General features: G+C 38.9%; 1 protein-coding gene across 1 annotated transcript; it reads left to right on the top strand.

Annotated features, from left to right (window-relative positions):
- Positions 1-3468: 3468 nt before the first annotated feature.
- On the top strand, positions 3469-9556 carry LOC102117900 (acidic mammalian chitinase). The gene is made up of 11 exons (XM_045365445.3): positions 3469-3507; positions 3953-3982; positions 4972-5173; positions 5870-5926; positions 6022-6187; positions 6432-6556; positions 6738-6861; positions 7517-7702; positions 8211-8330; positions 8446-8587; positions 9240-9556. The coding sequence occupies exons 1-11, from the start codon at positions 3483-3485 to the stop codon at positions 9485-9487; spliced, it is 1425 nt and encodes a 474-aa protein (XP_045221380.2). The 5' UTR covers positions 3469-3482; the 3' UTR covers positions 9488-9556.
- The last annotated feature ends 17941 nt before the right edge of the window (positions 9557-27497 follow it).

Raw genomic sequence — 27497 nt, 5'->3', positions numbered from 1 at the left:
CTGTTACTATGAGAGGTATTAGAAATCTCCTACTATGATTGTAGACTTGTCTTTTCTCCTTTTAGCTCTGGCAATTTTTGCTTTCCATATTTGGTAGCTATGTTCATGAGTACATAGAGATTAAGAGTTTTTATATCTCCCTATTAGATTGACACTTACTATTATAAAATGTCTTTATCTCTAGGAATGCTTCTTGTTTTAAAGTTTACTTTGTCTGATATCAATATAGCTATACCTACTTTCTTTTGGTTAGTGTTTGCATAGCATACTTTTTCCATCCTTTTATTTTAACCTTGCTGTGTCACTGTGGTATTTTTCTTAAAAGCAGCATTTGCTTGAACATTTTTAAAAAAGAAAACACATTGGTAATCTTTGGCTAATAAATGGAGTATTTATCCCATTTATATTTAATGTAACTACTGGTATATTTCTGGTATATTTAATTAACTTTCCCAAAGCCACAGCGTGTTAGTGGGAGAGTGCACACTAGGCATTTCCTGACTTTCAAGTCTGGGATGCTTTCTCATTCATTACCCCAAACTTGGGGTAAAGGCTGTATTTCCCACCCTCACATCTACTCCTGCCACTGCTGTAATATTTATTCCTTCAAGTTCCTTGAGAGATACGGGCAGCACTGCTCTGGAATCTTAGCCTGGAGTTCTGCTCTTAACATTAAAAGAGAGGCCAGAACAAAGGAATATTAATAGCCCTCTGTGAGCTTTCCATGAGCCCACACAATAGGATTGGTAGGCTTTCAAGGAAATCAGATCCATTCCTGAACTAGCACAAACAATTGTGAATTTCCTTGAACTCACCTGAAAGCCTTAAGATCCGGGAGTAAATTTAGGGCCAGGACCTCAATGCCATACTACAGGTTGAGAACCCAAAACATATCCAAGGTAGGACTGAATCTAGGACCTACAACCACCAGCAAAGAACCACATATGCTATATTGCTAGCACTCCCTAGCTCACCTATTTCACTTTCTTTTTTCGAGACCCAGTCTCACTCTGTCACCCAGGCTGCAGTGCAGTGGTGTTATCTCAGCTCGCTGCAACCTCTGCCTCCAGAGTTCAAGTGATTCTCATGCCTCAGCCATCCGAGTAGCTGGGACTACAGGCATGAACCATCACACTCGGCTAATTTTTGTATTTTCAGTAGAGACGGGATTTCACCATGTTGGCCAGGCTGGTCTTGAACTCCCGACCTCAGGTGATCCACCCGCCTCGGCCTCCCAAAGTGCTGGGATTATAGGCATGAGCCACTGCGCCCAGCCTATTTTACTTTGAAGAACAAGGAAGGCTTTAAGCATTCTAAAACACAACTAGGGAGGCACAGGAGAAAACAGTGGTGATCTGGGAAAGCTGGAATACAAGATGAGTGAAACTACTCACCTTCCTGCAGCTGCTCCTAACGTACACAGTGCCTCAGTGCCTCTGTCTTACGGCTATGAGCTTTACAGCAATCTTTCTCAAACTGCAAAAAGGCCTAATTAAAACCCATCTTGCAATTCCTAGCACTTGTGTTAAGGTAGGCAGCATATCTACACATCCTTCTATAGGGTGTGACTTTAAAGATATCAGAAGATTTTTTACCCAAAAGATGCCCTTGTGCCAGCCTGCTTTTTCATGTGTAAAATTCAACAGTTACTCCTACTAAAATTAATTTATTTGGTGCTCAATGAATGTTTATTTAGAAGTCCTATCTTGCATAGGAAACAGACTTTAGGTACAACATGGGAATTAACATGGGTTTGACTATTATTGGGTGTTTTTGGAGGACTGGTATTCTTAAGGAGTTTCTAAACAGAAGACAAAGTACATGTGCAGATAGTCTATAATGATTATTATTTGTGGATTGTTTAATATGCACCTGATTCTTTACAAATATTTCATTTAATGCTTACAACTGCCCTACAAAGTAGGCATTTGTGTCCCAATTTTACAAATTAGGAAACTGAGATTAAGGAACTGTTCCAATTTCTCAAACCAAATGGACAATGGAAAGAGTTTGAACCTCAATGGTAGAAAGGATTTGAACTCCAATATGTGTGGCTTTTTCCACTGGTTTCACATTTCTTCCCTACCGATGGTTCCTAAAAAGAAGCAGTGAGTTTTCCGAATGGTACAAACAAAATACCAGAGAAGTAGAGGTGAGGAAGGTGGTCACTTCCAGGTGTGATGATTGGGGAAGGTGTCATGGGAGAAAGCAGTTGAAGTGGGCCTTTAATGGAGTGGGAGGTGGGTACAGGAGGACAATATTCTGTATTCTAGACAGAGGGAATGGCCTCAGCAGGAGGGTGAAGATGAGACCATTTTTGAGTATGGAGAATAGTATAATTTAATATGCAAGATTTAAATAGGGAGACCAGCAGACGGCAAGGCGGAAAGTTAAATTGAGGCAAGACTGTGGAGTCTTGACGACAGGCGAAGGAGAAAGAACTCTATGAGGCAATAAGGAGCTGTTAAACTCTGCCCCCAACTCCAGGGACTTGGAGCCATGTACAGAAAAGATCTAGAAGAAAAAGAATGGAGCTACAGTGCACTGTCACAGTGCTAAGCTCTGAGAGAAGTAGTGGTGGGGAAAGCAATAGAAGATTCCAAGGACAAGGGGAAGTCTAAGACCAAATAGAAGAGGACTATAGATTTCAGTGACCAATGGACTTTGGAGAGTAGAAGTGTATGAATCACAAAAACTAGAGTGGTGAGAGCCTCGGTGATCAACAGAAATTTGGAACCACACACAGAAATGTGGGCAACAGGAAGAGGTGCTGGCTTAGGGGAAAGAACCACCAGGAAAGTGTCAGCCATCAGGCTCAGGGTCTGGTGGTCAGGTATGTTACCCTGCCTCAGGCTGAGGCAGGCTGAATCCAAGGAAGTATCACAAAGGAAAGGAGCCTCCTGAGAAGAGAAGAACCAAGTGAAGGCCACTTCAGGGGTAGAGGGCTGGGAAAGGGTAGGAGAAATAGAAGTAGAAAAATCCACAGAAGGAGAAGAGGTAATGATTTGGGGTCAAAAAGACAGTAGGTAATGACCCTCCATAGCCTTTGCTTAAGGAGGAAACTTTGTTCTTAAAATGAGTGAAAGAATGACTGTAAAGAATAAATGAATGTAAAGTCACTCAATGCTTCTGCCTGACAAAGAGTGCGTGAAATAGCCAATTAGTTGCTTCACTATTCAAATGGAGAATATAGTCCACTGTACATAAGCCATTTGATTTACATAAGCTACTCCATAATGGAGCTTATTAGTGTGGCTCCTGGGCTTGAGCCCAATCTTTTCTTCTTGTTAAACGAAATCAAGATAGTATTGTTTCTCTGTCAATAATGGGTTCTTAAATGGGTTTGAGCTTTGTGAGCACTGCCAATATCAACACTTACTTTAGAGGCAATCTCCATAAAGGAGAATCTGATAAGGCACAAGAGAGGGCAAAGAGGGTATAAATGGCAGGTTGGATGAGGGAAATACTACCACTGAGGCAACATGGCCAAGCTTACCCTCCTCACTGGTAAGAGATCGTCTCATCTCTGTACCTCTGAATGACTCTCTCCCTCTTGTTTTTCTGCCCCTTTAAAACCCTTTTACCTTCAAATTTAAACCAGATGATCTGAGATTTTTGCTTTTGGCAAAAGTATGGGGATGTACTGAAAGGGGGAAAGTCCCAAATTGCCTGGTGGTAGGTTTCTCATTGCCCTGCCATCCTCCTCCCTTCACCAAGCCCCAAAGGCTCATGGCACTTTAACCCTTTAATGGTCTTTTGAATGGAAATAGAGGGGAGTGGATTTCCAGGGCAAATCCAAGGCTTTGCCAGCCTCAGTAGGTTGGACTTCTACAGAGGATCTTAAAAGAATGAAAAATAGAAAAAGTTTCCTACTGCTAAAGTGAGGTTACTAATGTATAAAGGCTGCTCTACTCACATTCCTCCAGTTCATTCTTCTCTCTGTTGCTTTAAGGTCTGCTCCTTGTGCTGACAGCTGAGATAGGTATGTATATTTTTTGGGATGAACCACTATATTGTTCCTCTTTTTCTTCTTCATAATTTGGAAACTCAGTATGGCCCTGTGTCCTTCCCCATCAGACAGAGAATATTAACTACTCTCTAGAGAATTCGAGATTCCCTAACCAAGTTTAAAGGATTAATACCATTGGCCAAAAAAATCCCAAAGCAGAAACCAACTAGATGGCCGTCTGAAAGAACACGTGTTAACAATAAAAACTAATATGGTGAGGCAGCTACATGGTGTCTTCTGCTCTTAAAACATTTTAAGATCTGTCATCTCACTGAGTTTTAAAACAACTCTTCTTTGAGAGGTGTACAGGAAAGGCATTACCGCCCCATCTCACAGACTAGTTAACCGGGACAGAGATAAGACATATGACCTGACCCAGGTAATATAGAGAGTTCACGGCAGAATCTGAACTAGTAGCCAGGGCCCTTGGCTCCTGGTGGATGACTCACTACCCCCCGGGTGGAATTACTCAGGGAGACATCTAAAAGGGCTAAAGAGACTTATACTATCACCCTTTCTGTGTCTCAGTTTCCAAATGGGTAAAATGGGAAAAATAATAGTACCTCTTTCACAGGGTTTTGATGAGGATTCATGAGTAAATATAAGTAAATTTCTCAGAGTAATGTTTGGTACGTAAGTGCTAATTCCCACATAAGGGAGCCCGAATACATCTAAATCATAGTTTGCTAGCTTTAAAGGTCTATTTCAGCTAAAGGCACTGGTTTCTAAGGTTATTCAATTCTCTCTTGGAGGAACAGAGCTATCTTCAGCCCTGAATTGCCTGCTCCTTATTGCCTGCAAATTATATAATTATAGGTTTGCTGCAACATGAAGTTCTTACATCGACTTTTCCCCTTTCCTTTGAGACTTCAGATAGGGAAATCATTTGGAAATCTGTGGTTTGCAAAGAAATCTGTGACCACTAGGGAGCTTGTCTCTCACCTTCTTCCTCTGGGTAACAGGCTCTGCTTACCAGCTGACATGCTACTTCTCCAACTGGGCCCAGTACCGGCCAGGCCTGGGGCGCTTCATGCCTGACGACATCGACCCCTGCCTCTGTACCCACCTGATCTACGCCTTTGCTGGGATGCAGAACAACAAGATCACCACCATCGAATGGAATGACGTGACTCTCTACCAAGCTTTCAATGGCCTGAAAAACAAGTAAGTGACGAAAAACCTGAGTTTCAAGTCTTTTAACCTTCAAGGACAGTTTAAACAAGATCTTCCACAGCTGACTTCAGGCTGAAATTCCAAACAGGCCAACAAGCAGGTAAATTCAGCTTTCTTATTACTTCAAGTGCAAGAATGACTCTAATATTAAGGGGAATGGCTGGCTCACAGAAGCTAGTTGCCAACTAAATCCCACCTCAGCTGCCAAGGGAAGCTTACAAGTCCAACTACTGGTGGACTCAGATGAGAACAATCTTCTACTTAGAATCAATCCAAAGCTGTCACTGATAAAGCATTCAGTCTCCTTGGTCAGGAGATTCACTCCTAGGGAAATAATTAGAACTGTGCAGACATTGGGGTGCAGCAAACCAACATGGCACATGTATACCTACGTAACAAACCGGCACGTTGTGCACATGTACCCTAGAACTTAAAGTATATTAAAAAAAAAAAAAAAAGAAAGAAAGAAAGAAAAGAAAGAACTGTGGAGACATTGAAACTTACCAATCATAGTCACCTATTCCAACATTCAAAAAGTAGGAAATAGGGATGAGAACAAAGATAAACCAGGATGAGAGGCTGCATGACACTTTCCTGGCTTCCTCCTCACTATTGCAGCTAAATGTTGAAATGCCTTCCCTTTCTTTTCATTTGTTCTGATAAAACACTTTGTTTCTTTTCCCTCAGAAATAGTCAACTGAAAACTCTCTTGGCTATTGGTGGCTGGAACTTTGGCACTGCTCCGTAAGTTCTTTTTGGAGATGACTTCCTAGGTTGATTTTACTCCAAAGTGTTGGGACAACCAAGGTCTCACCCTGCCTTCTTTGGGTCTCCCTCAGTTTCACTGCCATGGTTTCCACTCCTGCGAACCGCCAGACTTTCATCAACTCAGTCATCGAATTCCTGCGCCAGTATGAGTTTGATGGGCTGGACTTCGACTGGGAGTACCCCGGCTCTCGTGGGAGCCCTTCTCAGGACAAGCATCTCTTCACTGTCCTGGTGCAGGTGAACTGAGTTCCCGATCATTTTGACTGGAAAGCATACACCCATCTCACATGAAAGATCACTGGGACCTTAAACTTAGTTTCCTACAATTTTAGTTGGGGTGAAGGACCTGAAAATCCTATTCCAGTAAGGATGTTGAGGAATGAATGGAAGGATGGAAGAGGTTAATTTAATTCAGAGTCATGAACCTCATGAAAGTCAACTTAAAGTTACTATTCACAGACTTTCTCCTGCTCCTGTACAGGAAACGCGTGAAGCTTTTGAGCAGGAGGCCAAGCAGAGCAACAAGCCCAGGCTGCTGGTCACTGCTGCAGTAGCTGCTGGCATCTCCACCATCCAATCTGGCTACGAGATCCCCCAACTGTCGCAGTGAGTGATGTGCCTTATCTTCAAACCCCTGGAGGTATCACTCGGGCAGACTAGACTTGTCTTTTGTCTGTCTTGCTATTCAGGGACCTTGTTTAGGAGGTTTTGGAAGTGGTGCCTTGTGACTGCACAGGTATGGGAAATGACCATCAGAAATGATTTTAAATCCTCTACCCCACCTCAGGTACCTGGACTACATCCATGTCATGACCTACGACCTCCATGGCCCCTGGGAGGGCTACACAGGAGAGAACAGCCCCCTGTACAAATACCCGACTGACACTGGCAGTAACGCCTACCTCAATGTGGTGAGTTCCTGTACAGATGCAAGTACAGACCAGAGATGGTGATGAAAATCACACAGAGATTCAGGCACAAAAGGCATCATAAGTTTAGTGGTTTTCTCAAATGGGGAATTAGGCTGCCATAATTAATCAACTGTTCTCATTTACTAAAAAACTTCCCTATTTACTAACACCATGCTGATAATTCTACCTAATATGAAAGAAGATTAATAACAAGTGCACTGCTTTTTAATAAAAGAACATGATATGCCACTGCTCCTATTTCAATAAATTATAAAAGGCTTTTTCCACCTTTCCCCTTTTGCTGTTTCCCTTTTGCCTTACCCATTTTCTACTGTTCTAATCCCTTGCCCATGTATATCATATAGAATTTCAGCCATTAACTAATGAATCATACCAGGAATATCATTTTAAAAGCTCTACTCTTCCATCATATATATTTTTATATGAAGGGTATATGTAAAGTGCACGTTATTAAAAGAATTTAGTTGAGAATGAGACCTACCACTTTAATAGATATATGTCAGTGATGCTCTAAAATATGTTGCAAGTACTTTGTAGAGTGGGCACAACCAAACCGAAAAAAAGTTTAGCTAATAATTAATCACTAGGCCATCAGCTGTGGGTGAGAACTCGAGCTAACCCACTACCATTGCAGGATTATGCCATCAACTACTGGAAGAACAACGGGGCCCCAGCTGAGAAGCTCATCGTTGGATTCCCAGCCTATGGACATACCTTCCTTCTGAGCAATCCCTCCAATCATGGAATTGGCGCCCCTACCACTGGTCCTGGCCCTGCTGGGCCCTATACCAGGGAGTCTGGGTTCTGGGCCTACTATGAGGTATACACTCAGAAATTTTAGAGGAAAGGTGGCTTCCTCTTGGTACATGTAGCTAATAATATGAGCAATATTCAACAGTATTTGAATCATTCTTGGATTGGAGCTGAAAGTGGATGTTTGTGACTCTCTAGAAGGGAGGCAAGATAAGCCCCCCTGTTGCACCACTTTAATTGGCCCTTCACTAGGGTCCTTTCAGGCTACATTCCAAACACAGAGAGTGTAGGAAAGCAGGCTCTCATTGGTGAGGGTATATCAATCTGTAGACACTTCTGACTGCCAGGGCATTCCTTGATTTAAGAGTTTCTCCCCACATTGAAAATAAATTACTCAAAAGGGGTAAAGAAACAGAATCCCAAATGAACTAAGAAATTTGCTGATAGAGTCATAGACCTTTGTTTTCAAGTAGTTTTTATGCAACCCTCCTCTACTTCCCCTTCCCCATGTCCTTTTACCTCTGCCACCACAAGGACACTGCCTATCTCTTGACCTGTTCCTTATATTCTGTTAGATCTGTACCTTCCTGAAGAATGGAGCTACTGAAGTATGGGAGGCTAATGAGGATGTTCCCTATGCCTACAAAGGAAATGAGTGGCTTGGATATGATAACACCAAGAGTTTCCAAATCAAGGTAGACTGTGTTTTATGGACTGTTGTTGCCTGTGAGCATGTTCCCATTATAGCCCTGGAGCCACAGCTCAGCCTTGGTGTCTGTACATAACTGACTTCCTTTCTAATTACCACAGGCTGACTGGCTAAAGAAGAACAACTTCGGAGGCGCCATGGTCTGGGCCATTGACTTGGATGATTTCACAGGCACTTTCTGCAATGAAGGAAAATTCCCTCTGATCACCACCCTAAAGGATGCTCTGGGCCTGCAGAGTACAAGTGAGTTAGGGAGTGAGAAGGGACACTAAGCCTCAGACTTGAGAGAAATTCCAAAGGTTCCTTGCAAGTCAGGGAGCCATTGCGCAAGTAATTGACTATTGCTCCATTCCTATCTGGTAACAACTGATTAATGGTGTGAAGAACAAACAGGGCTCTTCACCATTTCTTCCTTCCTTCATTCATTTTACAAGCAATTTGTTGAACATCTATTACATATACAGTGCTCTGTAGGTACCACAGGCAATCCAAATGCATAAATATCCATATCTACTCTATGGAATTTACAATCTAGTGAGAGAAATTGGATTTACAAAAATTGCAAAGCTAGACAACAATACAGAAGATATTATGTGATAATGTGCCCCTCAAAAGAATAAGTAACCTTCTCGTGAGTTCATGATAATGAAAAATTTCATTCAGTAAGCTGTAAGGAGGAAAAAATGCACTGTGCCTTGAAGGATGAGGAAGGAGTTGGTAAGCAAAGGGGTGAGTGGAGTAGGAAGGACATATCACATCAGAAGACTGAAATATGCAGAGACATAGAAGGAGGAGCCAAGAACAAAATCCAGGGTATTTGCTCTCACACATCAGGTATCACTGGCTAAAAGCAAGGAGGTTCAGGATTTGTTTTTGTTTTTTTTTTCCTTCTCAGGTTGCAAAGCTCCAGCCCAACCCATTACTCCCATTACTGAGGCACCCGTCACAGGCAGCGTCAGCCACAGTGGTAGCTCTGGGGGCAGCCCCAGTGATAGTGAATTCTGTGCCAACAAGGCCAATGGCCTGTACCCTGACCCCACTGACAAGAATGCCTTCTACAATTGTGCAAATGGAAAGACTTTCATTCAGCACTGCCAGGCTGGCCTTGTCTTCGAAGCCTCCTGCTCCTGCTGCAGCTGGTGATAGCATGTGTCAGATACCACCTCACCCAGCCGCAGAAGTTGTTGTGCAATAAAAGGTTGAGCATTACTGTACAATGGCTTCTGCTTCTTTACTGTAGGATCTTAGATGTAATTAATCCCTATTTCCCAATGATACACAGTTGCTCCACCAGCCCCCAAGCCTGCAGCATGCACTGCTCTTCCTGGGTGTTGGGTAGCAGAAGCAAGCGGATTAAAGGAAAATACATCATCCCTTCATTCTCAAAATGTACTCAGATGAAAGTGGGGAGCCCAAGAATGTAAGACTCAGATAACAATGACCCGTAAACAAATGTCATTTTAAAATGATTGATTTGCCCTTTTTGCTGAGAATGCACAATTACGAGGCTATTGCAGTGATTCACGGGAGAGGTGCAGATTTAGAACAAAGTAGCAGCAGTAGAAGTGGTCAGAGGTGATTGCATTTCAGCTGTATTCTTAAGATTTGTTAAGCCAGCAGTTTTCTTTATGGGTTGTATGTAGAGAGTGGGAGACAAAAAGAGGAGCCAAGGATAATTTCAACATTTTGGATTAAGAAATTACAAATATGAAATTACCATCAACTGAAATGGAGAAAGCTAAAAGTAAACTAGATTATAAAAGAAGAGCAGGAGTTCAACTTTGGACATGTTGAATTTAAGATTGTTATTGGGTTTCTAAGTGGAGATGTGGAGTAGATAGTTGGACATAACATTTTTAGAGGTAGTTTGTATTTAAAGTAAATAGATTAGATGAGATCATTAAGGGAGACAGAGAAAGGAAAGCATTCAAGGACTAAGCCCTGAGCATTTCAGCATTCAGAGGGAGGCTGGAGACAAGAGTAGGAACAAGTAATGAAGACCAAAAAAGGAGGGCTAAATGAGGTAGAAGGAAAACCAAGGGAAAAAACATATCTAGGAGGAGAAAGTGATCAAGTTTGTCATATACTACTTAGGTCAGGTCAGATGAAGTCTGAGAATTGACCATTATGCTTAACAATCTGTAGATCATTGATAAACTTGACAGAAGTGGGGTTGGTAAACAATTTAGTGGCAAAAGCCTGAGTGAAGTAAGTTTAAGACAGAATGGAAAGGTAAGAATTGAAGACAGTAAGAATACAAAAACCTGTCTTATATGTGTTAGAGGGAAGCAAAAAAATGGATTAAGAATAAAAGATTATGGAAAACAGAAGCTGAATTTATGTTTTCAAACCCACATATACTTATTCAGAGGTATGGGAGATAAAAATCTAACATTCTTTCCATACCTCTCATTTTCTTATTTTTATTATTATTTTCACAGAGTCAAAAAAGTTTTTTAACTTAAGAAAAATTGTTTTTTGAGACAAGGTCTCATTCTGTTCCCCATGCTGGAGTACAAAAGCCATGAACATGGCTCACTGCACCCTTGACCTCCTGGACTCCAGTCTCAGCCTCCTAAAGTGCTGGGATTACAGGCGTGAGCCATCACATCCAGCCCCAAATTTTTAATATCACTTTGTTTTATAACAGAACTAAAGTCCTATATTTAAATCAATGCAATATTCACCCCCTATACTTACACTACAGCTTCTCCAATATTCATTTCTTTATCTTATTTGTTTTGCTTTTGTTTACCAAGAAGGACTTGCAGTATCTTCCATTTTCTTGCATGTATGAAAATGCCTGACTGTTGCCTTTATATTTCATTGGTAACTTTTGGACACAAAGTTATTGGCTCACTCTTTTACTCAAAATTTTGTAAATACTACTACTTTTTTATTCTGACATTGAATATTGAGCTAGTTCTTTTCCTATGGCTCTTTCATTTACTTTTTCAGGGTTGGCTGTTTTGTAGTTGAATAGTTTTCCAAGTAGTTCTGTGACTGCCACAGGCCTTAAGTTCTTTTATATGTGAGAATGTCTTCCGGTCTCCTCTGTTCTTGAAAAGTATTCTTCAAGGATATTATACTTGGTAGAGTATAATACGTTGGGCTTGTACTTTCTTTTCCTCAGAACTCTTCAGGTATAGACAAAACTTCTTAACATTATTTCAAATGGTGTCTGCCTTACCTTTTAATTCCAGTTGAAGCTACAGCCACCAATTCTGCATAAGCCTTCATGGTCTTCGTGGCATTGTGGAATCTTACCTCAGATCTGTGTTGTGCACTTCTTGCTACCCTTCCTAGGGCTTCTGAGACACAGATTTCCACTCAAACAAGTACAATCTAGACATTAGAAGGGTTACTGTCACTTACGAAGATCAGGGGAACATAACGTTTCCACCCTTCCTCCCCTGATGTTCTAGAAGCACATTTTGTAAGACTTCTAACACCATTCCAAAGGGATGGAGCACTTAGTTGTTTCTACCAGTGGCTAATTTGATAAAAGCATGTTTTTATTGGCCCTCCCTTCTTCCCTGTTTCACTTCCCTGTCTCTTACTCTTATTCTTCGCATTCCACTCCCAAATTATTCTCGCATGAGCTACTTCCAGGTGAACTTAGCTTTAGATAGTAGGCATTGCTCCATTGTGTCCTGGCACTGAATGTTGTTGTGGGGATGTTTGAAGCCAGTGGATGATCACTACCCTTTCTTTAATCCACGCTTATAAAGTTATTTGACTTTTTTCCTGTGAGTGCCTGAAGAATTCATGATTTATTCTTGAAGTTCAATAACTTAACCAGGTTATGCCTTGTTTATGATGGTTTTTGTCAATTTCTCCTATAAGACAGTTGAGAGGTAAGAATTAACTTGCCTGAGTTAACAGACCTGCAAGCGGCCTCCTGGAAAAGAAAGTTGGCCTGTTGCCTCTGGAAACAAGCTATAATCTATAGCCTAGGTCCTAATGCAATCCATCCTGACAGAGAGCTGACCATGGTGAATGAGAACTTCAGCCAAGTTTACACCAAGCAGTTGTGTATAATCATGGGGATGGATTACACCAGAAGAAAGCCAAGTGTTCTTCCAATAGATGAATGCTAAGGTAGTAGATAAGACTGAAAGCCAAGATTCTGCTATATCATACTGCTATTAGACCCCATATCCCAATCTCACTAAAGAGTTTTGTTAAGAAGCTTAAAAGTCCCAACATCCAAGGCCCAGAGCCTCTTTCTCAGAGCTAGATATGTGCTATGTTAGATTGTTGTGTGCTGCCTGAGAATAAAATAAACACCAGAGGATCACTCTGCCATTGCTTCTGTCTCTGATTTTTTACCCAGAAAGTACTATTCCAGGAAGCTCAGTGTGCATGCTGCTTGGCTACTCACCCTGAATCACTTGACAACTGATGTAGAGAGCTGGATGTCAGACTAGGGGCACGCACCATGGCCTTCTAGAAGTGAACCAAGGGACTTGGGATTTAAAAAGTGTTTCTCAGATGATCCCATCGCTTTCAAAGATTGGTATGGTAGTCATGGGGACTAGTCCACTAAATTCCTGAAGATACAGAGTGATAAAAGTACACTGGGTAGTTAAGATCATCGAGGCTAGCATTCCATGATTGTTATTATTGGCCTTGGAAGAATTAGCTCTAAGGAGGCAGACTGAGGGGAGCTTGACTCAGCATCTCGAATGAAATTACAATTTGAAAACTTTGGTGAATGTGAAATGATTTGTATATTGTCTTATCCAAGCAGAAGCAAACAAATTCTGTCCTCTGACTCTCTTCCTATAACTGGTAGGATCAGTTCAAGATGGCACAGGTTGTCATGTTGTTAGGGTGTTATGAGCTCCAGTTAAATGGGTGCAAAGGGGAGGAAAGACAAAGTATGTGACTTATGAGGTTAGTTCCCTCATAACAAGTGAACACCATAATCTGAAATAGGTTGATTGAACCAACAGAACTTCTGGGTAGATTCCCACTATAGCTCCACCTTAGAAAGTCTATGTGATTATGGCTTCTATATAGAGGATTAAACATGATAAAATTGATGATGATCCCTATCTTTGTCTATGGAAAAAAATATCCAGTGAGTTTTGGGGGAACTCATGACCCAAGTCATAATAGGAATTTCAGGCCTCATAAAGACATCATGGTTGAAGTAGATGTGCTGTGTTTCCAGCAAAGCCCAATAAGTAACTAACTTTTGCTCTTTGAAAGGAGGATTCCCCACCAGACTGGGAAGCAACAGCCTGGGCTCCAGAGTCGGACACTGGACTTAAATGTTGTGATCAGATGAATTTGCTCAGTTGCGTACTGTTGTGTTGCAAAATCAAATGGCATTAGACATGCTTACCGCAGTCCAAAGAGGAGTTTGCATCTTACTGCATACTGAATGTTGTGTGTATAGCCCTGACAATTCTCACAGTATTACTCACAAAGCCATGTTGAATGTAATTTTTATTAATTGTGCTTTTAATTCTCCTGTACTTACCCTGTATCTGTAAACTATATCAAATATTCCCTTCCCCATGTATCTGTAAGGGTATTTTCGTACAATTGAGTATTAAACTGAGGCCGAATGTGGAGGAAAAGTTAAATATTAAATTTGAACTCAACCGAACATGGACACAAACAGTGGTCGCCAAGTCCCAGAACAGGTTGTATGAGCCCCTTGAGGCGTTCATCCAGCACTGTCTTGGAAAAATCTCTATTTCAATCTCTTCCTATATGTTAGTTATTGAAAAACAATAGACAATCGCAAAAAACAAGTTGGTCTTTTTGTGTTCCTTGAGTCCAGTCGTGAATGGCCCTTGTAACTGGGCCTCATGCCAAACAACTCTTTACAAAAACAGCTAGAGGCCCAGACTGTGCCAAAGTTTCATGAAACCTCTCCTCGTCTATGCACGAATAGGTGGCTGACTCTGGAGTCCAGGCTGTTGCTTTCCATGAAGAAAAAAAGATATAGATATACATATATTAAAAAAAGATATATATATATTAAAAAAAGATACACATATATATATATCTTTTCCCTTCTCCCCTTCCCATTGCGATTTGCTTGTTATGTCAATTTGCTTATTATATCAAGTTGCTTTTTGTATCATTTTCTTATTATATCTGCATTGCCATTCATGTGGGATAAAGGTTGTTTACCCTTAAAGGTATTGTGTGTGTGTGTTTTCTTCTCCCTTCACATGTCTCTCACACAGAACATTTTATACCCAAAGGAATATAAATCATTCTACTATAAAGACACATGCACACATATGGTTATTGCAGCACTATTTACAATAGCAAAGATGTGGAACCAGCCCAAATGCCCATCAATGATAGACTGGATAAAGAAAATGTGGTACATATACATCACGGAATACTATGCAGCCATAAGAAGGAATGAGATCATGTCCTTTGCAGGGACATGGATGAAGCTGGAAGCTATCACCCTCAGCAAACTAACACAGAAACAGAAAATTAAACACCGCATGTGTTTAGTTGGACACACTCATAAGCAGGAGTTGGAACAATGAGAACACATGTACACAAGGAGGGGAACAAGAAACACTGGGGCCAGCTGGGGAGTTGGGGGCAAGGGGAGGGAGAGCATTAGGACAAATGCCTAATGCATGTGGGGCTTAAAACTTAGACGATGGGTTGATAGGTGCAGCAAGCCATGATGGCACACGTATACCTATGTAACGAACCTACACATTCTTTACTTGTATCCTGGAACTTAAAGTAATTAAAAAAAAAAAAGTAAGTAAAAAAAAGAAAATATATAGCAAAATGCAACTGGAATTTCCAAATGAATTGGTATTTTATTTAAACATCTATATTTTAAAAATTATTGTAATAAAGAGAATACATAGACACAGGGATGGGAGCAACATACACTGGGGCCTGTCAGGGGGGTGGGGGAAGGGAAAGCATCAGGATAAACAGCTAAAGCATTTGGGGCTTCATACCTAGGTGAGGGGTTGATAGGTGTGGCAAGCCACCATGGCACACGTTTACCTATGTAACAAACTTGCACGTCCTGCACATGTATCATGGAACTTAAAATAAAATAGAATTAAATTAAATCTTAAAAATAACAATAATTGTAATAAATTTATATTTGAAACATGTAAGGTATTTAATTCACACACAATGTTTTGTGTGCGAACTCCCCTTTCCCCTACAATTACTCCTCAGCTGTCCAAGGACTTGAGATCCTCAGATTGGGAAAAATTTATTAAATAACTAATATGTGCTAGGCCCAGTGCTAGGTGTTTTACATAGGTTATCTCATGTAATTCTCACAACAACCCTATAAGACAATAGCTATTATTATCTACATGTAATAAATGAGGTAATTGAGGTTCACAGGTGAAATAACTTGTCCAATGTCATATATCTAGAAAGGAGGAGAACCATGATTAAAATATAAGTCAGTTATTCTAGAGACCATGCTGATACTCTGTTCTGTCCTATGGCAACCTTTGTGCTGGACAGGTGTGGGAGAATGCTCTCTGCAATTGACCGGCATTGGTTATTCTAACAGTCTTGCCCTCTTCGTATGTGAACAAACCTGCATTCTCACTTATATTGACTGCATGGGTCAGTCTCCATTGTCTTTTTTTCAATGTTTTAAAAATGTTTTTCCTGTGGTAAAATCGGCCAAAACTAGTTACCAACTTAAATATTTTAAGTGTACAGTTCGTTGGTACTAAATACATTCATAATGTTCTTCCGCCATCACCCCTTTCCATCTCCATAATTCTTTCCATCATGTAAAACTCCAACTCTATACTTATTAACCAGTAAGTCCCCATTTCCCCTCCCCCCCCAGCTCCAGGAAACCACTATTCTACTTTCTGTCTCCATGATTTTGACTATTCTAAGTATCTCACATAAACAGAAAAATCATATAGTATCTGTCTTTTCAGAATGGCTTTTTTCATTTGGCAAAATGTCTCAGGGTTCATCCACGCTGTAGCAAGTCAGAATTTCCTTTTAAAGGCCAAATAATACTTTATTGTATGTATAAATAACAGTTTTGTTATCCACTCATTCATTGATGGACACTTGAGTTGTTTGCATGCTTTAGCTATGGTGAGTAATGTTATTGTGAACATGGGTGTACAAATATTTCTTTGACACCAAGCTTTCAATTCTTTTGGGTATATGTAGAAGTGGAATTGCTGAATCATGTGGTAATTCCAAGTATGATTTTTTAGGAAGTTCCATACTGTTTTCCATAGCAGATGTACCATTTTACATTCCCACCAACAGGGCACAACTGCTCCAATTTTTCCACATCCTTGTTAAAACTTATTATTTTCTAGTAGCCATCCTAGTGGATATGAGGAGATGTCTCATTGTAGATTTGATAGGCATTTCCTTAATGATTAATGACATTAAGCATCTTTGTATGCGTTTATTGGCCATTTCAATATCTTCTTTGAGGAAATATATATTCAAGTTCTTTGTCCATTTTTGAATCAAGTTGTTTGGTTGTGTGTGTGTGTGTCATTGAGTTTTAGAAGTCCTCTCTATATTCTGAATATCTCTTATCAAATATACTCTTTGCAAATATTCTCTAGCATTCTGTGAGCTGCAGTTTTACTCTGTTTGTATTGTCTTTTGATATACAAACTTTTAAAATACTCATGAAGTCCAATTTGTGCATTTTATTCTTTTGTTGTCTGAGATTTAGGTGTCATATCCAACAAATCATTGCAAAGTCCAATATCATGAAATTTTTGCCCTATGTTTTCTTCTAAGAGTTTTATACTTTTACATCTTACATTTAGGCCTTTGATCTATTTTGAGTTAATTTTGCCTGTGATGTTAGATAATGGCCCAAAAAACATCAATGGGGCCAGATGTGGTGGCTCATGCTTGTAATTCCAGTACTTTGGGAGGCCAAGTTGGGCAGATTGCTTGAGCTCAGGAGTTCAAGACCAGCTTCAGCAACATGGCTGTCCCTATAAAAAATACAAAAAAATTAGCCAGGCATGGTGGCACATGACTGTGGTCCCAGCTAATCAGGAGGCTGAGGTGGGAGGATTGCTTGAGCCCAGGAAGTCAGGGCTGCAGTGAGCTATGATCACGCCACTGCACTCTATCCTGGGTGACACAGTGAGACCCTGTCTCAAAAAACAACAATGACAACAAAGAAAACAACATTAGGATTTCGATAGGGATTGCATTGAATCTGTACATCACTTTGGGTAGTATAGACATTTTAACAACATTGAGTCTTCCAATTCATGAACATGGGGCATGTTTCCATTTATTCATATCTTCTTTAATTAGTTTGCACAATGTTCTATAGTTTTCATAGTGCCAGTCTTTCACTTTATCAAGTTAATTTCTAAGTATTTTATTCTCTTTGATGCTATTGTAAATGAAATTATTTTTATAATTTTTCTTTTTCGATTTTCATTGTGAGTTTATAAAAATGCAATTGATTTTTGTGTTGACTTTGTAACCTGTTATTTTACTGAATTCATTCATTAGCTCTGACAAAATTTTTTATGTGAAAAATTTAGGGTTTTTCATATATATTATCACATCTGCAGGGACAATTTTGCTACTTCCTTCCCAAATTGGATGCCTTTTATGTCTTATTTTTGCCCAAATGTTCTGGTTAAGACTATGTTGAATAGCAGTGGCAAAAGCAGCATTGTTATCTTGTTGCTGATCTTAGAAAAGCTTTCAATCTTTCACCATTGAGTGTGATATTTGCTATGTGTTTTCCAAACATAGCTTTTATTATGTTGAAGTAGTTTCTATTCCTAGTTTGTTTTTATTATGAGAGGGTGTTAACTTTTGGCAAATACTTTTTCTGCATCAGTTGAGACGATTACGCCATTTTTTTCTTCATTCTTTTAATGTGTATATTACATTCATTGATTTTCATATGTTGAACCATTCTTGCATTCTATGAATAAATCCCTCTTGAACACGGTATATAATCCCTTAACATCCTGTTAAATTCAGTTTAATAGTATTTTGTTGAGGATTTTTTCATCAATGTTTATAAGAGATTTTGGTCTGTAGTTTTCCTGTATATTTATCTGGCTTTGATATTACAGTAATTCTGGACAGATACGATGAGTTAGAAAGTGTTTTCTCCTCTTCATTTTTCAGGAAAAGTTTGAAAAGAATTGGTGTTAGCTTGTTGCTAATGTTTGGTAGATTCACCTCTCAAGTATCAGGTCTACAGCTTTTCTTTGTTGGAAGTTTATTGCATTTTATTATTTTTCTGAGACAGGATCTCACTCTGTCACCCAGGCTGAAATGCAGTGATACAATCACAGCTCACTGCAGCCTCAACTTCCCAGGCTCAAGTGATTCTCCTACCTGAGCCTCCCAAAGTGTTGGGATTACACGCATGAGCCATCATGCCCAATGTAAGATTTTTGGTTACTAATTAAATCTCCTTAGTAGTTATAGGTCTATTCCAATTTTCTATCTTTTCATGATTTAGCTTTGGTAGGTTTCGTGTTTCTAGAAATTTGCTCATTTCATTTGAATTATCAAATTTATTGGCATACGATTGCTCTTAAAAGCCTCATAATCCAACCACTGAGAATTAGGCAAGATAGCAGAAGAGGAACAGCTCCAGTCTGCAGCTCCCAGCGTGATGGACACAGAAGACAGGTGATTTCTGCATTTCCAACTGAGGTACCTGGTTCATCTCTTGGGACTGGTTGGACAGTGAGTGCAGCCCATGGAGGGCGAGCCAAAGCAGGGTGGGGCATCACCTCACCCAGGAAGCACAAGGGGTTGGGGGATTTCCCTTTCCTAGCCAAGGGAAGCCGTGACAGATTGTACCTGGAAAAACAGGACACTTCTGCCCTAATACTGAGCTTTGTCAACGGTATTAGCAAAAGGCAGACCAGCAGATCATATTCCGCTCCTGGCTCCATGGGTCCCATGCCCACGGAGCTTTGCTCACTACTAGCACGGCAGTCCGAGAGGCTGGAGAGGACGTGGAGAAATAGGAACACTTTTACACCGCTGGTGGAAGTGTAAATTAGTTCAACCGCTGTGGAAGACAGTGTGGCGATTCCTCAAGGATCTAGAACTAGAAATACCATTTGACCCAGCGATCGCATTACTGGGTATACACCCAAAGGATTATAAATCATGCTACTATAAAGATACATGCACACGTATGTTTATTGCGGCACTATTCACAATAGCAAAGACTTGGAACCAACCCAAATGTCCAGCAATGATAGACTGAACAAAGAAAATGTGGCCGCTCGGTGCGGTGGCTCACACCTGTAATCCCAGGATTTTGGGAAGCCGAGGCGGGCGGATCACGAGGTCAGGAGATCGAGACCATCCTGGTTAACACGGTGAAACCCCATCTCTACTAAAAATACGAAAAAAAAAAAATTAGCTGGGTGTGGTGGCAGGCGCCTATAGTCCCAGCTACTTGGGAGGCTGAGGCAGGAGAATGGCATGAACCCAGGAGGTGGAGCTAGCAGTGAGCCAAGATTGTGCCACTGCACTCTAGATTGGGTGACAGAGCAAGACTCCATCTCAAAAAAAAAAAAAGAACATGTGGCACATATATACCATGGAATACTATGCAGCCATAAAAAAGGGCGAGTTCATATCCTTTGCAGGGACATGGATACAGCTGGAAACCATCATTCTCAGCAAACTCTCACAAGGACAGAAAACCAAATACCACATGTTCTCACTCATAGATGGGAATTGAACAATGAGATACAGGGTGGGGAACATCACACACCGGACCTGTCCCGGGGTGGAGGGCTAGGGGAGGGATAGCATTAGGGGAAGTACCTAATGTAAATGACGAGTTATTGGGTGCAGTAAACCAATATGGCATATGTATACCTATGTAACAAACCTGCACATTGTGCACATGTACCCTAGAACTTAAATTTTTTTAAAAAACCTCATAATCCTTTTTATTTTTTATAGTCAGTAGTAATGTCCCCATTTTTATTTCTGATTTTAGTAATTTGAGTCTTCTCTCTTTTTTCTTAGTTTGTCTAGCTAAAAGTTTGTTGAAATGTTTTATCTTCTCAAAGAACTAACTTTTTATTTTATTGATTTTCTCTATTGTTTTACTATTCTCTCTTTCATTTATTGGAGCGCCAGTCTTTATTATTTCCTTCTTTCTGCTACCTTTGGGTTTAATTTGTGTTTCTTTTTGTAGTTCCTTAAGCATAATTAGATTGTCAGTTTGAGATTGTTCTTGTTTTTTCAATGTAAATATTTAGAGTTATAAAGTTCTCACTTAGTAGTGCCTTCACAGTTTCCCATAAGTTTTGCTATGTTATGTTTTATTTTCATTCATTTCTAAGTATTTTTAAATTTCCCTTGTGACTGCTTCTTTAATCTATTATTGTTTAACAGTGTGTTGTTTAGCTTCCACAGACTGGTGGCTTCTACAGTTTCACTTCTATTATCGATTTCTAACTTCACCCCCTTTGTGGTTGGAGAAGATACTTTGTATGATCTCTATATTTTTAAATCTGTTGAGACTTAATTTGTAACCTAATATATAGTCTATACTGAAAAATGTCCCATGTGCGCTTGGGAAGAATGTAAATGCTGTTTTTGTTAGGTAGAGTATTCTGTGTATAACTCTTACATCTAGTTGGTTTATTATATTGTTTAGGTCCTCTATTTCCTCAATTATCTTCCATGTGATTGTTGTATTCATTACTGAGAATGGGGTATTGAAGTCTCCAAGTAGCATTTATTGTAGAACTGTCTATTTCTTCCTTTAATTCTGTCGGTTTTTGCTTCATATATTTTTATAGTGTGTCATTAGGTACAGAAATGTTTGAAATTGTTAGATTCTTGCTCTATTAAACCTTGTATTAATATGTAATGTCCTGCTTTGTCTCTTGTACATTTTTAAATTTATAATCTATTTTGTCTGTTATTAATATAGCCATTCCTGCCCTCTTTTGGTTACTATTTGCATGGAATACTTCTCTCCATCCTTTCTCTTTTAAATTATTTATGTCTTTAAATCTAAAATGAGTCTCTTGTAGACAGCATATGTTTGGATTATGTGTTTTAATTGATTCTGCCAATCTCAGTATTTTGATTGAAGCATTAATATATTTACATTTAGAGAAATTACTGATAAAGAGGGAATTATTTCAGTCATTTTAGTTATTTCTTTCCTATATGCCTTTTAGCTTTTTTGTCCCGCATTTCTGGCATTACTGTCTTTCTTTGTGGTTAGTTGATTGTTTGTAGTGAAATGTTTACATTTCTTTATACACACACACATACATCTATACACATATACACACACATACACATATATACATGCACACATATATATACACACACATATGAATACACACACATACATAGCTATTTTCTTCCCCATTAGTTACAATGGGGATTACATGTAATATCCTAAGGTTATAACCTTCTAATTTGAATTTACACAGGTTTAACTGCAATAACTTACAAAACTCTGCTCTTTTACAGCCCCATTCCCTACCCCTTTCAGTTGTTGATGTGATAAAATACCATCTTCATATATTATGTGTTCAAAAATGTAAACTAATGATTCTTTGAAATGCATTTGTCTCTTAAATTACATGGAGAACAAAAAGTGGAGTTACAAGTCATTATTACAATAATACTAGCTTTTATGATTGTCTGTGTGTTAACTTTTACTGAGAACTTTATTTATTCATATGGCAGCAAGTTTCTGTCTAGTGTCTGTTTATTTCATCCTATAGGACTCCCTTGAGTATTTCTCCCAGGACAGGTCTATTGGTAACAAACTACATCAGCTTTTGCTTATCTAGAAATATCTCATGTTATCCCTGGCTTTTGAAGGATAGTTTTGCCAGATAAAAGATTTTTGGTTGACACTTTTTTTCTTTTAGAACTTTGAATATATCTGCCAACTGCCTTCTGGCCTCTAAAGTTTCTAATGAGAGATTTGCTGATAATTTTATTGAGGATCCCTTGTATGTGGCCCGTTGCTCCTCTTTTGATGCTTTCAAGACTCTCTTTGTCTTTGTCTTTTAAAATTTGATTATAATGTGTCTTGTGTGAATTTCTTTAAGTTCATCTTACTTGGAGTTTGCTGAGTTTTTGGATGTGTATATACATGTCTTTCATCAAATTTGGGAAGTGTTAGGCCATTATCTTTCAAAATAATGTCTCTGCTCCTTCCTTTCTCTTTTATTTTTCTTGAATTCCCACAATGTGTATGTTGGTCCACTTGATGGCTTTTCACATGTCCTTTAGGCTCTCTTCAGTATTCTTCAATTTGTTTTCTTCCTGTTCCTCCAACTTAATAATTTTCACTCTCCTATCTTTATGTTTCCCAATTCTTTCTCCTGTCAGTGCAAATCTGCCCTTGAACCTTTCTACTAAGTTTTCCATTTCAGTTATATTAATTTTTAGCTCTACAATTTATTTTCCTTTCTTATCCAAATTTTTAAAAATCTTATTATTGATATTTACATTTTGTTCGTATATCATTTCCTTCATTCTCTACGTCTTTTTTTTAGTTCTTTGAACATATTCAAGACAGTTGTTCTAAAGCCTTTGCCTAGTATATTTGCCATCAGGTCTTTTTTGGAGACATTTATATTGATTTTTTTGTTTGTTTGTTTGAATGAGCTATACTTTCTTCTTCCTTTGTACGCCTTATGATTTTTGGTTAAAAACTGGACATTTGAATCTAATAATATTGTATCTCTGAAAAGCAGATTCTCCCCATTCCCCAGGATTTGCTGGGGGTTTTTGTTATTGCTTTGGTTTTTTGTCTTTTTTTTTTTTCTTTATTTCTTAGAGATGTGATCTTGCTGTGCTGCTCAGGCTGGTCTCAAACTACTGGGCTCAAATGCTCCTCCCAGCTCAGCCTCCAGAGTAGCTGGGATTACAGGTCACTGCACTTGGCTTTGATTTGGGGTTTTGTTTTGTTGTTGTTGTTGTAAGCTGTCTCTGTGCTGAGAATAAGCCTGAAGTATAAAATTCAGATCTTCACAGGTCTTTTCTGAGCCTTTCCTTGGGCATATGCAGTCACTTTCTAATTCTCCCAATATATACAATTATTTTTTAATGTTCTAGTGTTTGATGTTTGGCTTCCAAATGTTGGAAAGAGAAAAATAAAGGGAAGATAAGAATGGTGCCAACCCTTTACTTGAGCCAGATGGGGAGTAGCTTGCAACAATGGGGGGAAGTGCAACAACAATGACTGCCTACCTCTTTGTCTGCATCTTTGTAATCAGAAGCAGCAATAGTGACAAGAGCACAGATCTCTGATATTTGAAGGACATAGTCCTTTTTTGCCCACCCTGGTTCCCACAAGCTCTGTATAAGCTGCTCCTGGAGCATATGCACAGCTGCCTGCCTCGGGGCTTAGTGGTGGGGGAAGAATAGCTGCTACTGTGCTAAGAACTGAAATCGACTAAAATTACTTCAATTTACCTACCAAGCTTTCTTCTGAAGTTGCAAGGCTTCAATAGACTCTAGAGATCCAAAGTAGTTGCATCAGACAAATTCTGCCAGTAAACTTTTTGTCTAGGAAGGGAGACAGATTCCTGGTGCTTTCTACTCTGCCATCTTCTCAGAAATCGTTCCTCATTCTCCTTTTATATGATGCTCCTTTAAGCTAAGCATATTGCAAAAGAAGAAAGAAAACTGCCATTATTCTCAGATGACATAGAAACCAAAAAATGCATAGAAAATTATCCAAGCTAATAATCATATTTAGTGGTATTGCTGGAATTAAAGTTTTTATATAAAGATTAATTGCACTTATAGAAACAAGTGATAAATAGAAAATGCACTTTAAAATGCTACCATCTACAGTAAAGACAATATATATAAGAGATCTGTAATTTCTTTTTATTTTATTTTATTTTTTATTATTATTATTATACTTTAAGTTCTAGGGTACATGTGCATAACGTGCAGGTTTGTTACATATGTATACTTGTGCCATGTTGCTGTGCTGCACCCATCAACTCGTCAGCACCCAACAACTCGTCATTTACATCAGGTATAACTCCCAATGCAATCCTTCCCCCCTCCCCCCTCCCCATGATAGGCCCTGGTGTGTGATGTCCCGCTTCCCGAGTCCATGTGATCTCATTGTTCAGTTCCCACCTATGAGTGAGAATATGTGGTGTTTGGTTTTCTGTTCTTGTGATAGTTTGCTAAGAATGATGGTTTCCAGCTGCATCCATGTCCCTACAAAGGACACAAACTCATCCTTTTTTATGGCTGCATAGTATTCCATGGTGTATATGTGCCACATTTTCTTAATCCAGTCTGTCACTGATGGACATTTGGGTTGATTCCAAGTCTTTGCTATTGTGAATAGTGCCGCAATGAACATACGTGTGCATGTGTCTTTATAGCAGCATGATTTATAATCCTTTGGGTATATCCCCAGTAATGGGATGGCTGGGTCATATGGAGATCTGTAATTTCTTAAGATGTGAAAGACTACTATGGAGAAAGTTATAATAACTTTATTAACAGACACTTTCAAAGATGTAAATAACTTGAGAGGCAACCCATTTTCATGAAAAAACTTAAAATCATAAAGATTTTCATTTTTTCCAATGTTATTCCAGGTACATCCAATCAAAATTCCAGTGGGGTTTCTTATGGGACTTTTATGATAAAACTAAAATGAAAGCATAAAAGGCCAAGAAAACTAAGGCATTCCTGAGGATGAAAAACTGTGTGTGTCTGTCGGAGGATGGGATACCATTACCTATGACAGGTCTGAGGAGTGGCAGAAATGGCATTTCAAATTAGTGTGGAAAAGATGGGTTATTAAAGTTATGTTGGGGCAAGCAGTTACCCACATGGAAAAAATGAAATTGGATCAAGTCTGTGCACTACACACAAAAGATAAATTTAATAAATTAATAGCTCAAATTTAAAGACAATATTTAAAATTTTAGAAGAAAATATAAAGTATATTTACATCCTCAGAGTAGGGAGAAATTTTTCAAATCAGATTCCAAAAAATCAAACTATAAAATACAAGTGGTATGCATTTGGCTATATTAAAATTAAGAATGTATTTTCATTATAAGGCACCATAAAGAGAGTGAAAAAATAACCCATAAAGTTGGAAAAGATATGTTCAATGCGCATAACTGAAAAATAATTACAATCAAGAATATATAAAGCATGGTGATAAAAATTAATAAACGTGTGGGCAGCACAATAGAAAAATGGGCAAAAGATACAAGCAGGCATTTCACAGAAAAGGAAACGAAAGCAGCCAATAAATGTCAAGAAATGCTCAACCACATTAGTAATGTGATAGATATAAACTGAAACTACTCACCTTAATGACACAAATTTAGTCTGATGATTAAGTTTTGGCAAAGAGGTGGAGTAGGAATTCTCAATCATTGCTGTTGGTAGTGTAAATTGATATAACTACGTTGGAAGAAACTTTCTAGGTAAATAGTAAATTTTAATATGCATGTGCTATCTCACTGGGCAATTCCATTCCTAGGTGTAAACACTGGAAAAATTCTTGCAGAAGAGCACCAAGAGACATGTGTGCAGGAACGCTGACAGCAGCATGTAGAAGAAAATACTGAAAATAAACCTTATGTTGTTATACAGAGAAAGGATCAGTAAATCAAAGCGTATTTGTCTAATGGAATACCATAGAGCTATGAAAATAAGTGAACAGCTGCTACTTGTACCAATTGGATAAATCTCAAAAACAATGCTGAGCTAAAAATGCAAGAAATAGAAGAATGCATATGGTATTATTTCATTTCTATAAAGTCAAGACTAATGAATATGTTGAAACTAATATAATAAAGTGATTATAATAAGTGAATATAAAACTAAAGAATGTATTATTTAGGGAAACAGACATATGTGATAATACTATAAATGAAGTAAGAAAATAGTTCCAAACTCAGAATAGTGGTTTCTCCAGGGGAATGATGAGCTTTTAACTGGGGAGAAGTATATAGGATAACAGTCAAAGATAATGTTATATTTTAAGTTACGTGATGGAGAAAGGGTTTTCATTTTGACTTTTTTTTTTTTTTTGAGATGGAATCTCACTGTTGTCACCCGAGCTGGAGCACGATGGCACTATCTTAGCTCGCTGCAACCTCTGCTTCCTGGGTTCCAGCAGTTCTCCTGCTTCAGCCTCCCATTTAGCTGAGATTACAGGCACCCGCCACCACATCCAGCTAATTTTTGTATTTTTAGTAGAGATGGGGTTTCACCATGTTGACTAGGCTGGTCTCGAACTCCTGATCTCCGGTGATCCACCCACCTTGGCCTCCCAAAGTGCTGGGATTACAGGTGTTGAGCCACCACACCTATCCACATTTTTCTTAAAATGTATACCTAAACTCATGTGCAGAGTAGAATTTACAATTAAAGAGACTAAAAATAATACAAAATTGTTGAAAAAAATTAACAACGTAAAAGGATACACATGGTCACAATTTAAAACTATTCATTCTATGACTCATAATGGCAGTGATTCTTTCCAATACCCAAGTGCTCAGATGGGATGCAAGTTTGATGCGGACTCACCTGGAGCTCTTAAGGAGCTATTGAAAATAAATGTTTAATCTGCAGGTCATATCATTTATTTAGAATCGGGGATGCCAAATTCAATAGAAAATACCTCACTAGATATAAATGGTAGCTCCACCTGATAGTCCTGAATATGGTAAACCTGGAGCTACTGGCCTTGCTGTTTGCTTTTGCAAATCCTTGACTTTGATTTGACATTCTGACTCTTTGGCTCAACTGTATTCTCTTGACTACCTTGGGAAAATGCCTCACTCAGTTTAACTTGGATCAAAGCTTGCTTACTTAACACAGGGAAGCAATGCAGTATAAATTAGGAAATCCCCATGTTGGAGACAGATGGTCTTGTCGCTGAATCCTGGATCTGGTGTTTAATAGCTGATTGATTTTCTCATCTGCAAAATTGGTGCAATAGTAATAATCCTCTTTATAGGGTAAAAGAAATAATAAAATCAAGCCCTCTGATGATAGTCTTTTTTTTAAATTCACTCTGTTTTAACATTTTATTCTTTTAGAATTTCATTTTGTGACCAGTCCTCCAGAAAATGTAAATCCAAGTGCCCTGCCCTTTCCCTAATCGAGGGTCTGGTGTAATACAACA

Source organism: Macaca fascicularis, chromosome 1 (genome assembly GCF_037993035.2).
Source record: "Macaca fascicularis isolate 582-1 chromosome 1, T2T-MFA8v1.1".
Lineage (NCBI taxonomy): Eukaryota > Metazoa > Chordata > Mammalia > Primates > Cercopithecidae > Macaca > Macaca fascicularis.
This window is presented reverse-complemented; position numbering and strand designations above follow the sequence as displayed.